The 13,905-nt window shown below is 46.4% G+C and overlaps 6 protein-coding genes across 6 annotated transcripts; 2 read left to right on the top strand and 4 right to left on the bottom strand.

Moving 5' to 3' along the window:
- Positions 1–904: 904 nt before the first annotated feature.
- Positions 905–1,730, top strand: JR316_0005594 (uncharacterized protein; the record flags this gene model as incomplete). The annotated part of the gene is made up of 3 exons (XM_047891351.1): positions 905–1,045; positions 1,097–1,380; positions 1,439–1,730. The coding sequence occupies 3 exons, from the start codon at positions 905–907 to the stop codon at positions 1,728–1,730; spliced, it is 717 nt and encodes a 238-aa protein (XP_047748700.1).
- Positions 1,731–3,632: 1,902 nt separating this feature from the next.
- On the bottom strand, positions 3,633–5,158 carry JR316_0005593 (Indoleamine 2,3-dioxygenase; the record flags this gene model as incomplete). The annotated part of the gene is made up of 2 exons (XM_047891350.1): positions 3,633–4,814; positions 4,865–5,158. The coding sequence occupies 2 exons, from the start codon at positions 5,156–5,158 to the stop codon at positions 3,633–3,635; spliced, it is 1,476 nt and encodes a 491-aa protein (XP_047748699.1).
- Positions 5,159–6,087: 929 nt separating this feature from the next.
- JR316_0005592 (Type 1 phosphatases regulator YPI1) lies at positions 6,088–7,103 on the bottom strand (the record flags this gene model as incomplete). Its single annotated transcript, XM_047891349.1, has 3 exons — positions 6,088–6,116; positions 6,510–6,770; positions 6,842–7,103. 3 exons carry the CDS (start codon positions 7,101–7,103, stop codon positions 6,088–6,090), a joined length of 552 nt encoding a protein of 183 aa, XP_047748698.1.
- A 413-nt stretch (positions 7,104–7,516) lies between these two features.
- Positions 7,517–8,080, bottom strand: JR316_0005591 (uncharacterized protein; the record flags this gene model as incomplete). The annotated part of the gene is made up of 2 exons (XM_047891348.1): positions 7,517–7,793; positions 7,848–8,080. 2 exons carry the CDS (start codon positions 8,078–8,080, stop codon positions 7,517–7,519), a joined length of 510 nt encoding a protein of 169 aa, XP_047748697.1.
- Positions 8,081–9,013: 933 nt separating this feature from the next.
- JR316_0005590 (uncharacterized protein) lies at positions 9,014–10,837 on the top strand (the record flags this gene model as incomplete). The annotated part of the gene is made up of 1 exon (XM_047891347.1): positions 9,014–10,837. The coding sequence occupies one exon, from the start codon at positions 9,014–9,016 to the stop codon at positions 10,835–10,837; it is 1,824 nt and encodes a 607-aa protein (XP_047748696.1).
- A 618-nt stretch (positions 10,838–11,455) lies between these two features.
- Positions 11,456–12,024, bottom strand: JR316_0005589 (Cytochrome c; the record flags this gene model as incomplete). The annotated part of the gene is made up of 5 exons (XM_047891346.1): positions 11,456–11,464; positions 11,524–11,607; positions 11,662–11,779; positions 11,850–11,949; positions 12,009–12,024. The coding sequence occupies 5 exons, from the start codon at positions 12,022–12,024 to the stop codon at positions 11,456–11,458; spliced, it is 327 nt and encodes a 108-aa protein (XP_047748695.1).
- Positions 12,025–13,905: the final 1,881 nt, after the last annotated feature.

Genomic DNA, 13,905 nt, shown 5'->3' with positions numbered 1-13,905 from the left:
ATATTCCGTCGCTCATGGCTCCGAACCCAACAAGAATAGAGAATCGAGCGTCGAGTGATGCCATGAACATGATACGAATCAAGTTGAATTAGTGGGGGAAAACAGGGCAAATGCTTATCCTAATATCAGACCCACGGTTTTCCTCGAGAGTGTAGATTGATACTCCTCTGTCTTTTGTCTACGAGTGAATGTAAGCGCCAAACCATACGACACCCAGTATCTCTAATTGTCTTGCAATCCCAGAAAGGGAATGTGGCCGATTCCCACCATCCCGCCCTTTTTGTTCTCGGTAGCACATGATTGGGTTCATAATTGGCGGACAGCCTATTGTCTTGCACGTATTAAGATAGAAAGCCGATAGTTTCCCTCCTTCCTTCTCATTTCTGTATTGCCTGCAGGCAGACCGTGAGTATCACCCATCAACGTCGGTTCGGATTCGGCAACAACAAAAGAGTGACAACAAAAACAACAAAAAAGCTGTGCACCGAGAAACAACAAGGACAAAACTTCCGGCCGCGCTGCTGGCTTCCTTTATCCCGCCTAGACTGCCCGAAACAAAAGAAAAGTGGCCGCCAAATGTCAAGTATACACTTTCCCGGGGGTCACTTCCGACTGTAGGTCTCGAGAAGTCTTTTCTTTTTGTTTAACTGACTCATCTTTCTCCAGTCTCTCCAGATTAGATCTGCAATTTTCCCAGATCCATCCTTTCAGATCTATCTACGTCTAAATTAACCGTATCAGCCAATTCCTCTGCTATTCCTTCACATCTCATACCATCCTATATAATATCCCAACGAATGCTCGTCGGTTTCTGACTCGAACCTCTTCGGTTTGGATTTCGTTCATATCCCCTCCCGCCCTCCTTTGTCATACATCCTCTTCAGGACCACCGGGACACATCATCATGAGCTACTACTCCCAACCCGCCGCCGCCAACTACAACTCGGCCCCACTTCATTCTCAACGCCAGAGAGGATACAGGATTTGCGACCAGTGTGGGACGGTCGAAACTCCAGCTGTAAAATTTAGACTATGCGGGGGATGCGTACGTGAAATACCTTGGTTCTCAACAACTTGATTAACGCCCGGAACATAGATGACTACACAATATTGCTCACAAGATTGCCAAAAGGTCCACTGGCCTTCGCACAGAGCTATTTGCCAGCATACCGCCTCCCAGGTCAAACAGGCAGCGAGCAATGCTGCTCACCCAGATGAGAACATCACAAAATACCTGCGCAAATTTACTTCCACCCACTGCGCGCTTCTTGGATGGGCAGGCTTCCAAGCCCTTCAACTCAAACGTGTTCCCGCCAATGTCAGGCAGAATGCATTACTCATCGACTTGACCTATAACAGTCATGCCGACTCAAATCGTCGGTAAGCAGTATCCGTAATGCCCCACCGATCCCGAGTATTCATCATTCCACGTTCCTAGATTCTCCATTTCATCGACTCATGTAGTTCCCCGGACCTACATTCGCGATCCTCTTGTCATTGCTGACATTCAGCGGCGCGAAGAACGCTGCCGACAAAACGGCGGCATTGGCACTCTTGTCGTCATCATTCAATGTGGAAGCACATCGCAAGTGATGCCTGTCGAAGTTGACCCTCCCTCAAAAATTGCTTGGGACATCCGTGACGATTGGTGCCAAACACTTTCACATTTCGTTGAAAGCGGTCGCACCGATTTTAAACCCATTTGCACCACCTCGCGAGGGTCAGTCTAGTTCCGTCTTTCATTTTTGTGGAGTTTTGCTTACAATGCATACGAATGTACAGGGTGTACTATGGATGAACATTAGACGAGATCGACGAAGTTACTCCACATTGTACCACCAGTTGCATCCATTCACCTCAAAACTGCATCCACATACCCGCGGCGTGGAACGTCGCAACCTCCTGCATCATATATTCACAACACATACGACTTGCACGATTTCATCATTCGACGCTTTCTTTCGATATCCTCACTGTGGCTATTGCCTCTTTTAACGCTGCCCACGATTGGCTCATTCACGATTTTTCTCCCTCGTCTGGTGACGTGGGCCCTTTCACATCAACACTCCACTTTTCTACCTTCGATCCTCCACAATGCATTTCACAATCTAATCATCATCAATCTCATCATCCACTCATTCTGTGCCATCATCATTATCCCAGCTTTCGAATTTCGTTCACCAATCGCATCCAAATACCCAATACTCTAGTCTTCGGGCTTCACTAGTAATTACTGTGCATTACTATCATTATTCACTTCTTCGTACTATTCGCAACTTCTCCGTGTACAAGTATCATTACTCTCGAACTAGCTTCGATGTTCACACTTCCTACCAACAATGATCACGACTTGACGTCTACCTTTATGTGTGATGTGTATCAAGGACTTATTCCAGCTAAGTATATGACTGTGCTGTGCCCGCTACGCACCTTGCTAGAATAACCAATAAGATGGAGTTTATCGGCGAGAAGGCCAACTGCAGTTCGCTAGCATTACGTATATATAAGTCATCCCATGATCATCCAGAGCGTTAGCTTATAGAGAAAAGCCATGGTAGACGGAGTTGAAGCGCAACTCGATGTAGCTACTGACAGGTCTATTTCCATGTCCCAGCGCTTCCAAGTGTACTTGGCTACTTGTGCCCCATTTCTTGGACGATAGAAGTGTCGCAAAGTTCAAAAACCGGTGGTATACCCCAAAGCTTTATCCGGAAGTATATAAACTAAAATACTTACTGATCATCGTATAAAGGGAGTGCCTAATAAGGGTCTGAACTATGAAAAACTATGTTTCGGGCAATGTACTTTCTACGCTTCCTTCCGTCCTAAAAATAGCGCACAATGGTGATGAGCGCATTGTCTGTTGAGTCGGGATGAATCATGATACGTACAGAGGTTATCTACCCTTTGCCCCGTGTGAGAGCACCATTGGTATAATTACACGCCGCCTGTCGCGTGAGAATGAGCTCGATAAATGACTCAGAATGAGATAATCGTCCAAGTCTGCATCGCACGCATTGTTGGGTCAAAACGGGAGTCATTTAAGCGCTTTAAATCGGCAACTCGGTGTTACTCTTGGCCCCGGGCCCGTATGCTGGGCAAACGTGCACATAGTACACTGAGTTACAGATAATTTTGCGAATGCAATAAAACCCCGCTATCATGCTATCTGGGACAACGACGATTGTATAGAGCACCAGCGACCAAAGGGCTTCAATTCGGAAAATTCTGTCAGCAAATGGAGGATAATTTGAGAACGGGTATCAGGTAAAGCTGCTGTGAATGATGCAAGGCGAAGGTTCTCAAAGACGGGACTAATTCCACGTTGCACCACCAGGTACTGTGAGACTTTAATTATCTTTCGAAGGACGATTTATCGGCAATCCCCAAATAACTCAGCGAATCATATAATTAGAACAGCAGTGTTTAGAGAAGTTGTGATGTACTATGTGTTGGAATCCACAATGATGAGATAAAAGTAAATAACCTACTAGATAGATCAGAGAAATAGATATCAATCAAGCAATAGAAATCCTGTGTCTATTCATCCGTGTCTAATGGTATACTGGATGGAGAAGACAAATACAACGAATACAAATAAATAATTATACACGGCTTTATGCATAGATATTTCAAAGGGTCATTAACGCACCCTTCGTCTGATCGCGTACTCCTTTTAAGAAACGTACAAGGTCGGTACCACCTGTACCCTTCAAAGGCTCGTTATCTGAATGCTTTTCAGTAACGTACTCGGATTCCGAGCCGGGTCGAGTGGGAGGTTGTGTAACAGAGGAGCGTGATTTAACTTCTGCTTCATAAAGACGAGCCGGTGCGATGATATATAGAGCCACAATTATCATGTGTGCATCGCGGAACTCCTTTAGTGCCATAACGGCCGCGTTGTAAGCCTCAAGGACAGAGGTACCTCCTTTGGAAGATTCAGGAGAGGTAGCAGCGTCGAATACAAGAGCGCGTAATGGTCGAGGATTGTTTGAAAGGTGGTTCAGGAAAGTACGGTGGTGGCGGGGCATGTACAGTTGCATACGCTCCAAAAAGGCCGATTTCTGCGCCGCCGTGGTAGCCTGAGCTTCGTCGACAGTGTGTCCAGTAAGGCTTCGTTCGTGCGAATACTGATCCACGCCGAGGAAGATGTCAAGAGCGTGAATCAAAGAACTCTGGCCTGCACTAGGACCCGAAAGCTCTGTAGGCTCTGCGAGAGTGGGATCCTGTTCAATCCCTTCAAAAACCCATTTTCGTCCACTTTGGGAATCCTCCCCGCGAAACCATGGTCGCACGTCATGGTAGAAGACCTGTGGATCGCAGCCCTTTTTTACATCGAGCAGCATGGCCCGCAGACGATGGATAACGTCCACCAGTTGGCAAAGGTAATCAGTTATTCGTCGGATAGCGATATCGTCGCCTACGAAGGCTTCGTCCATTGTTGACCGCATCAGTTCGAGGGCATCCACTCCGGCAAGTTCCATACGCGCGGATGTCAGGTAGAATTCGGCTTCATCGTTAGTGGAAGTAAACGAAGTTTGACATTTAATTGTTGTTTCAGTAGGAAGTTCATCGACTTGAGAGGATTCGAGAAACCAATTATAAAGGACATCGTCGGAGTATGTCAAAACAGGAGGGAGTTGAAGCTGAGCCGAAACTTGGAGTAGAGGAAGTGTAATCGACGGGGGTATCCGCACAGGCTCCGACACAGGAAGTGAATGGACGTAGAAATGCATTATCCACGCTAACACCAGATGTGCTCTTCGGAGTGTAGTTTCTGAAGATTTTAATCCTTCTATTGAAAGAATTGGTAGCTATGTAAAATCATTAAAGATGTTCATCGAAGCAGTACAATGTAGCGCACCTCTCGGACACGATCTCTCCACGATCTTGATTTTTCTTTATCAACTTCCTCGATAAATGACCTATCACCCAATTGCAATCGGCTTGATATGGCATCCTCTAACGTTAATTCCCATTGTTCCCAGTCAGCGGAAAGACGTCTCAGAGGCATTTGAGGTGGCATAAACCCGGTCCGAGTGTCCACATCGAAATCATGTGCAGCAAGAGTAGTGGTATCTGGAACGCCTACTGGGGGCCCAATGAAGATATCAGGACGAGGGAGTGACAGAAAATGAGCAGCTCCTAGCTGAGACATCTCCGCAGGGTTGATGGTGGAAAGAGGATGATTATGAAAAACTAACGCTCCGTCTATGTCTTTTTCAAATTGCAATGTTCAGTCAGCAACATGTGCGCATGATCTTATCAGATTATTTATAGGGGCCGTAGAGATCCGAAAATTTTGGCGCATTTCTATGGAGCGAGAGCGTTGTAGATCTAGAACAAAAGCCGTGCACAAAATCTTCGGGTTGTTAAGCCGAGTGAGCTTGCCGCAGGGCGGGAAAACGAGGTCATTGAATTCACCTGTACAAACACTGCAAAGAGCTCTAAAATCGAAATGAGGGCAGTGAGACAGCTTTGAATAATCTACATATTGTCAATTAAAACCATACTTCATTCCGTATGCCCCGGTACGCGTATAACAATGACCTACGACCGGAATCCAGAACTTAGCGTAGATAAAAGCCGGTCAAGTCAGTATTTCCGCCAAATATCATGTAGCAAACCAGATATTTAAAAGGCCAGAGGCGGGTCATGGTAAATGGACAGATGATAAGACCCTCAAAAAAAACTTTGTGTATTGCAGGCGACGCTATCGACTTACTCGAGGAAGTTTGATTGAACCTCTGTAAAGGTTAGGGGGATACAATGATGATAGAGGGAGAGTCGTTGTCCATGTTCGCATCGATCATGTCATGAGGATGCAGTTCAAAATGCGATTGTGTGACCGATGGAAAGGGGTGAGATCGACGTGATTTCTTTAATATCCGACGTTTATGACTGTATTACAGAGAGCGTTAATATGGAATGTGGAACCGGATTGTAATCAATGCACATCGATGCTGATAGATGTTCAAGACGGTGCATTTAGATCATCTGTTCAAATGTGTTAGGCCATTCTTTGACGACCGCTATGTCGCCATGAAAATGAAGATAACAACAACACACCGGGCAGATTTATTGACACTACTCGTAAGGCATAGGCTTGAAAGTTACTGGGAAGTATGATTTTGGGACGTTAATTAAAGTTCCGAACGGTTGGCGGGGGAAGATTAAAAGAAGAATCTTGTCAATCCTATGAGAATGACGAAGATTGACTCACTTGAATTGAATCTGTGTATACGTATATGGAGTTCAGGCTTGGTACTAGATTGCCATAGCAAGAAAATGCGGTGATGATTGGACCGAAAGAGCGAACATAGTCACCTAAGGCATTGAAACATTAATGGATTATGGGATGCGTAAAATATGCTTCTATTCGCGAAGAGAGACCGATATAATGTATAGCTGCGTACAGTGGAAAGTGTCGTGGTATCCAAGAAATGAGTCAAATCATACTGAAACCTGCATCAGCCTTCAAGGTCCCATAGACATTCAACGAAACGTACCTTCTCTACGCTTCCCATTGCTCTTGGGCTGCTTCTCATACGCATTGGGTTCATATTCAGGATGCTCCAGCTCGTGCACCACTGAGGAATGGGACTGCTGGCCATTCGTACTGGAACCCCCGTTCGGTTGATGTTCATGATTGTGGTTGTGGTGATGATTATGATTATGAGAAGAGTGGTCATGGTCAGAATCAGAATCAGATGAATCAGATTCGTCCGACGACTCGTCAAATCGGCGTGGTTTGTGGTAGATACAACAAACTATACCCCCAAGAAATTGCAATCCGAACTTGACTCAGTGGTTACATATAACAGTGGAAGAAAAGGCGCACTTTTTGATTTCTTTTTTCCGCAGCCTTCGTTGTCTATAACCTCCTCTCCCCAGGCAACCCGCTGTCGGCTCTTCTTCTTGGGTCCACCCCTAAGCCTCAAAGAGCCCACCACATTGCTACCACTTCCACCTTCTTCCTTGTCTTCGTCCCGTTCTCCCTCGTAGTCATCCTCTTCTCGTGTAGGATCGCGGGTAATCGTTTGGGTACGTGAACCATCTCCAGGAGCGGAAGTCGATGGACGGAATCTGGCAGCTGTTTGCATGATGTGATTGTTTCGTGTTCGAAATCTACAGTTTTAACGGTTTTTAATCGATCTAGATGATTCCGGGTAGAGATAAGATGCCCTAGGCTGTGAAAAGGTTTAGATGTAATGGTTTAGAAGATAGAAGTATAACCAAAAACACAGCGTCCGAGCGGAGCTTGATCATTGAAGCGCACGTGACCTGGTGCTCGTTCGTTTTTCCATGCCTTTCGTTCAACTTTCGTTTCCCATTGCAGCGGGCCTTTGCCTAGTTCCTTCCAGATTCCTCTCGCGATGAATCTGATCTGGTGTGCGCTATTATTATGGATGACATACAAACGACTTGGACAGAAAAGGACCCAACATCCGCCTTTGCAACGAATGGCTACATGTAAGTACAGACTCCAGCAATCACCGGTTTGAAATATGAAAACCTAGAAAAATGCTATCGGATTCGTCTCGTTCCCAAATATCTGCTGCAGGACGTCCCAATGCTCTACGATGCACGTTCCTTGGAATCGGAAATAATCCACCACAGCAAACACCGTCTGCGGGTTGACCGAAAGCTTAAAGTGCACCGCGCCAAATCCCTGTCCTCCAAAGACGGTTTTGTTCGTGGACGTGACCTGCGGGTCAGCAAATCCCGCTGTCAAGAATGCAATCGCAGCATCGCGACCTTGGCCAGCATTCGGATTGTGTTGGATGTACTCGCTGCGTAGCCTCGTCAACACAGGGTCCTAAAGCCCTGAACCTCATTCCACTCACCCCGGAACCCAGCGATCAAATGCAGTCTGCACGTCTTGCAAATCCACGTACAGATGCGCAAAGTCTGCGAGTGCTGCTTGCTGCTGCTTTTCGAGATCTGGGCCTCGTGTGCGATTGTTGCATACAAAGTTTGGCGGGAACCCTCCCCTGGGTGGAACGGATGCAGATGCAGATGCTAGCAGGAGAGCATACGCGAATGCAAAAACGGAGTACAAGAAGAGCGAAGAGCGCATTTTGATACTCTTGGGGGCTTCATTTCAACCGCGCTGGCTTATATGCGTATTCTGGAGGCAATTAATCTCGTAAGTAAAGAAGAGAACAAAGACGCGTGTCCAAATGTGAAAAGCTGCGTTGCCACTTGGCAGATTACAGTATCAAACCTAAAAATCTGACATCGGTCGCATAAATGACGAGAGAGCGTGTAGGACCTTCCACCAAGGTAGGACCTTCCACCAAGGTACCTTGATCATGTCTTCTTCAAAATAGAGATATACTACAATCAATGGTTTCCAATGGTACTACGATACCAAGAACAGACGCTTCGTCCTCGATCCACAATTGTATAGAACCACGCGGTGACGGGATAATTGGCGATTAAGAGGACTTCGAGACTACATATATTTATATCCGGAAAAATAGATTTAGCCAAGTGGAATCATGATGAGTATACAATCGGTGAGTTAAGGTTCAACGTTCAACATTGAACCTCCTCAGGTCAATACATTGCCAGCGAGACCAATCAACACCCTAAGTAGAAAATAATTGGATACAGGGAATCGACCAAGTACTTTCTCTCCCATGAAATACAGCGGCTGCCGCGCTTTGCTGTCCGGGGCGCTTAATTACTGAAAACACGCCATTCAGATCCAAAGTAAGGAATTCTCCCTTGAACGACAGCGTTGTTCAATAACCCAATGGCACAATTCCAAATACGCTTCATGTATACCCCTGACTAGTAATAGTAAGTGTGGCCATTAAGCGCCGTGGCCCGGTGCATGGCGGCCCATCGCGTCCTCCCCAAAGCGGGCGCACACTAAACACAATGAAGGTGCCACCACTCAAAATTAATTTACATATAAAAATCCCGCCCCGAGAAAAGGGACCTCGTTTATTTAATGCTACACCCACAAGTCCAAGTTGCTACAACGATAACCTATATCCGAATCATGCTCAAATTTTTAAAGTCCCGAAGATCCTGGGAACCGCTTTCAGACATCGACGACATCGAATGGGAGCCCCTCACACAGCTAGCAGAGGAGCCTAAGCCTACGCCTATACCTATACCTACACCTATACCTATACCACCAGCAGTGCACAGGATCCCGGACGACATCCTCCTCCATATATTCGCGATGAACAATAACATGGACGACGACGCGCCGATTGCACAGGCTGTGTACGTCCCCCTGCGCGCGATCGAGTGCCTGCGCTCCGCGTCGCAGGTCAACCGCGCATGGCGCACCGCCGCGCTCAGCGCGCACTCGCTCTGGGCTAACACCATCGACGCTGATTTTCTGCTATCTCTCGGAAACACTCAGTGGATGAAGGAGGTTCTGGCACGCACGGGCGACGCACCGCTCACGGTGCGATGGCACCCTGTCCGACCGAACAAGGCTGAGTTGATGCGCGCGTTCTTCGAAGAGAACTGGGCCCGCGTGCGGAAGCTTGAGTTGGTCGCTACGTCCTCTAGTATGTGCCGGAGCAACACATTGCGAGATCGGGATGTTACAGCGACAAATTTGAATACCCCGCCGGTGGGATGGAGAGCAGAGGAGAATCTGCGTCTCTTCGAGTTCTTCTTCCGTCCGGCGCCTCTACTCGAGTCGTTTGTGTGCGGGTTCCCCGTGCGCAGAGAGGATTTGTTGGACCATCAACGTGAACAAGATTTGAGTGGAGTCCCGTTTTCATCTTGTGCTCCGAGGCTGAAGGAGTTCAATTGTAACCTGTCTTTTGATTGTGGGTCTTTGAGCTGGATTCCAGCTTCTGTACAAAGACTCACGCTGGATTCTGGGTCGCAGCCAACGAATCTGAAAATTTCAGAGTTAATCGACATGGTGTACAACCCCATGTTGATCAACCTCCAGAAATTGGTGGTTAGACGGCAGCTGGTGTCTTCCAAAGATCGAAAAGCTGAAGATGTGAATATGGAAAACGTAACAACATGCCGGAACTCCCTGAGCAGAGTCCGGCATATGGAAATAACGGGGAACCAACAACTGGGGGATGTACTAGGGTTCTTGGGGGATATCAATCTCGACTTCGATTATTTGCGTACCTTGATCCTAAGCGCCAGCATCTACAGCCCAGAGATGCTGGCGAAAAGCTCACTCAGCATTCTTGCGTTATACCTGAGTAGATGCTGCTCGAGTCTGTTCCCTTCCTCTCTCGTTATATCAGCCAACCTGCACAGCCTGAACATCGTATATAACATCACCCCGTGTCGGACTAACAACCCATTCGCCCTCGGAAACACCACATTCGAGCTCCGAGTAGGCAGCAGCAGACCTCCCAAGAAAGACGATCCAGTCGGCCCAATATCGTCTTTCCTTCTCAGACACCTGCTCTACGGTGTAGAATCCATCAGCGTGCTCGACGCCACTCTATACCTATCTCCCGCCGTATTCGACCCGCTAGACGAGGGATTTGTCCAGTTTATACGATCTTTCGCGTTAGTGGAAACTCTCCGCGCCTCCGGCGAGACACTCAGCCTGCTCAATACCGTCATGGCCAGCTCCGAGGCCGCCATTATGCCACAACTGCACACACTGATCTTGTCCGACATATGCACCGTCGACTTTGTCGTCCTCGAGCGCTTCCTGAATCTGCGGGATATGAGGGGATTAGCGATCAAAATATTCCAATGTACATTACCCATGGTCGATTCCGAAGCTGAGAACAAGATGATGAGCGACCTGTCTTTTCTGGATGAGTTTGAGAACCTGCAGGTCAGGTATACGTATGGCCAACGGATCAATCTAGATAAAATGTGACTATCACTGAAACTATGCGTTGTAATAGTTATACCTTTGAATAAACAAAGCATTAAATGCGGAAGCTTGAAATATTGAGATGGGAATGGGCATAAGTGAACAAGTATTAATTAAGCTTTTAAACGCCTCAAGTCTCCGGCTCCATGGAGGAAAGGAAGACACAATTTGCCACTGTTCGCTACCGAGAATAAGCGCCGGATTTCTTCTTCAAGATCAGGAACATCGCAGTGTTACTGAAGCAACTGCTGGAGTGTATTTATCTTAACCTTTTCGAGGCAACTCCAAACCAAATGCGGCTGACTTTCGGAATCAAGGACACCCTTCAGCTGACAAAGCAATGACATCAGTGAAGTGACGTAGAATTTCATTCCGCTCCTGCAACTTCCGCAATGATGATTTTTAAATGTTTTTGTGAAATAATATTATCCAAAATGAGGGGGGAGAAGAGTCCGCGTCGACACTAACATGAAGGTCCTCTAGGTATAATGTATGTAGACCTACGCCGCAACGAAACAAACAGAATAAACTAGAGTCATCAGATAAAATAGTGACAATATATTAGGCGTGGATTTTGCTGCAGGTCCATGATAATGTCTAACGGTCAAGGTAATGTCCGGTTTAGGCGGTCTACAATTGGATTGACACGTCAGAAAAAGCGGAGAGGGGTGTAATGAAGAGCGTCATACGTTCTCCTTGAGCCAGGTGATGAGGTCGTTCCTGTCCTTGTCCTTCTTCAAGCCAGCAAAGGCCATCTTGGTACCAGGAATGTACTGACGAAGTCGGGATGAGTATTATTATTCTTGCCAACACCAGAGACAACGCACCTTTTTGGGGTTCTCGAGGTACTCGAAGAGGGTCTCCTCGTCCCATGTAACACCCTTGTTCACGTTAGCAGCGGTGTAGGAGAAGCCTTCGACCTGGCCGGATTTGCGACCAAAGATGCTAATCATCGGAAAGGTCGGGATGAGATTTCTGACGGTCTTAGCGAAGAAAAGGAGGATGCAACACATACCCGTGAAGGTTGGGGCCGACTTTGTTGGGCTCACCAGCGCCGACGGTGTGGCACTGAGCGCAGCGGGTCTTGAAGAGGGAAGCACCCTTGGAAGCGTCACCTAGAACACCGTCATCAATGTTAGCCACCGTTGTTCACCATAACGAGGTAAAGGCGCACCAGCAGAGAAAGGCATTTCTATAGAAGTGAATAAGAAAGAGGATTATACAAGGAAATACAGGAGAAACGCCTCAATGGACGAGTGGGCAAGAAGGTGGAGGTGGAGGTAAATTTTGAAAGTTAACGCCGGGTTTCCGTCAACTTTTTGAGCGTTGGCAATGTCATGTGACCATCCGGTTTGGTCCGGGAACCAATCACGGTCTTCTGATTGTACAAATCCCCGTCGGGCCGACGCGACGGCTGTTGACTTGGACCAATAATGTTTTCCGAAAATCTAATGTTCGGGGGGTACCTAGACCCAAAATCAAATACCGTGATGGCAATAATTAACTCTAACCTGGGTCGAGACTTAGGAGCACGCACCCAAACGACCAGTTAAACCGTGTACTAACGCTGTGGCTACTTATTACGCTATGTGTTATAGCTATTTTCATATCGATAGACCTATTCCCTAAATTTACACATACACGGACAACGAATTTTATTAAGCGGAACATAAAATTTGAAGACGGCAAAATCACGGAAACTCGCAAAATCGTCAATGAGTATTTACAAAAAGTTGAACTATGAGAACAAATGTCGATACCACCACATTATCAGCACGCCTAAAGCCATTCCCTTCTCAAACTGAAAGGCATGTCGACGCTTTGCTGCCAGATCGTACCATAGTTTGACATAAACTCAACATCGGAGCATTCCTTATGTAACTCGGTTACGCAAAAATTCAAGGCCGACTGTATGAATATATTTTGAGGTTGGGCCTATCGATATGAAAATAGCTGTAATTATGTCGATCTCCAGATGTTAAAGTGATCCTAATTGAGCTGACACCTCCGGTTCCCGTTGAAATTGCGCTTGCGAAATGATGGTGTCGCATCATAGCTTTGCAGATATTATTTTAAGTCTATGATTCCATTTATCATGAACACTGCGCAGAACCAGTGATTGTTACAGTCGTATCTCGTGTGATGATTGAATTTCGCCGTGAAAAGCAAGAGACTTTTCGATGAAGTGCTTTTTGAAAGACACAATACTTACTGTATGTTTTTTATAAGTGAATATTGATCAATGCTATATAGTGAATCCTTAAGCAACTAAAACACGAACAAAGGTGTCACTCCCGAAATTGGGGAAGAGACAGTGAATATTAAAGCAGTTTGAGATTTTGTAGATATCCCTCTTTCAAACAGTTTCATTGACAACTCAAGTAGTACCTTCACAGGTAATGAACAGGTAATCGAATTGAAATCTATCAAACCGATATGAATACAGAAGCGTAATGTTCTTATTACTATACTAGATGTCGAAAGGTAGCCACTCAGTGCCACTGGAAAGAGGTTACGACGTGGAGTGAGGGTCGAGAATCTGGAGAAATTTTCAACCTCCAGGACGTCCCACTTGTCCTTATAATATAAGACAAATCTCAACGCGTGGGGAGGAATTCATAAAAGGGATTGGAGCATCAATCTCTGAAGAAATGATCGAAATCGTCAAGATGTTTGCAGTTTTGAAAAGGTAGAGGATGCCATAACATCTATGAAATTATCAAGGTAGCTTATGATCCTCAAGAATTGAATGCAATACTCTCAGGTGAACTTTGGGAAGTGTGGAGAAAGTGGCAAAGGTAGAGTATGAAGCCACAGGCGTGAAGATAGGGGCTTGTGATGTAAAGCCGTTGCCAAACACAACCACATCAACAGCCACCGGGCACTGAGAGGCGAGTAGAACGCCTCGCTCGTCAACGTCAAGACTCCCTGCAAGACCCGTCCTCAAAATCCGTGCTGTAAGTCCGTCAAATCACCCCTCTACGATCTCCAGAACCTATGAACAGTCGTTTCGTTTCATTTGGAGCGGTGGAATTGGGTGGATGGATCGAAATTTTTTGGATGACGACTGA

Source organism: Psilocybe cubensis, chromosome 5, assembly GCF_017499595.1.
Source record: "Psilocybe cubensis strain MGC-MH-2018 chromosome 5, whole genome shotgun sequence".
NCBI lineage: Eukaryota > Fungi > Basidiomycota > Agaricomycetes > Agaricales > Agrocybaceae > Psilocybe > Psilocybe cubensis.
This window is presented reverse-complemented; position numbering and strand designations above follow the sequence as displayed.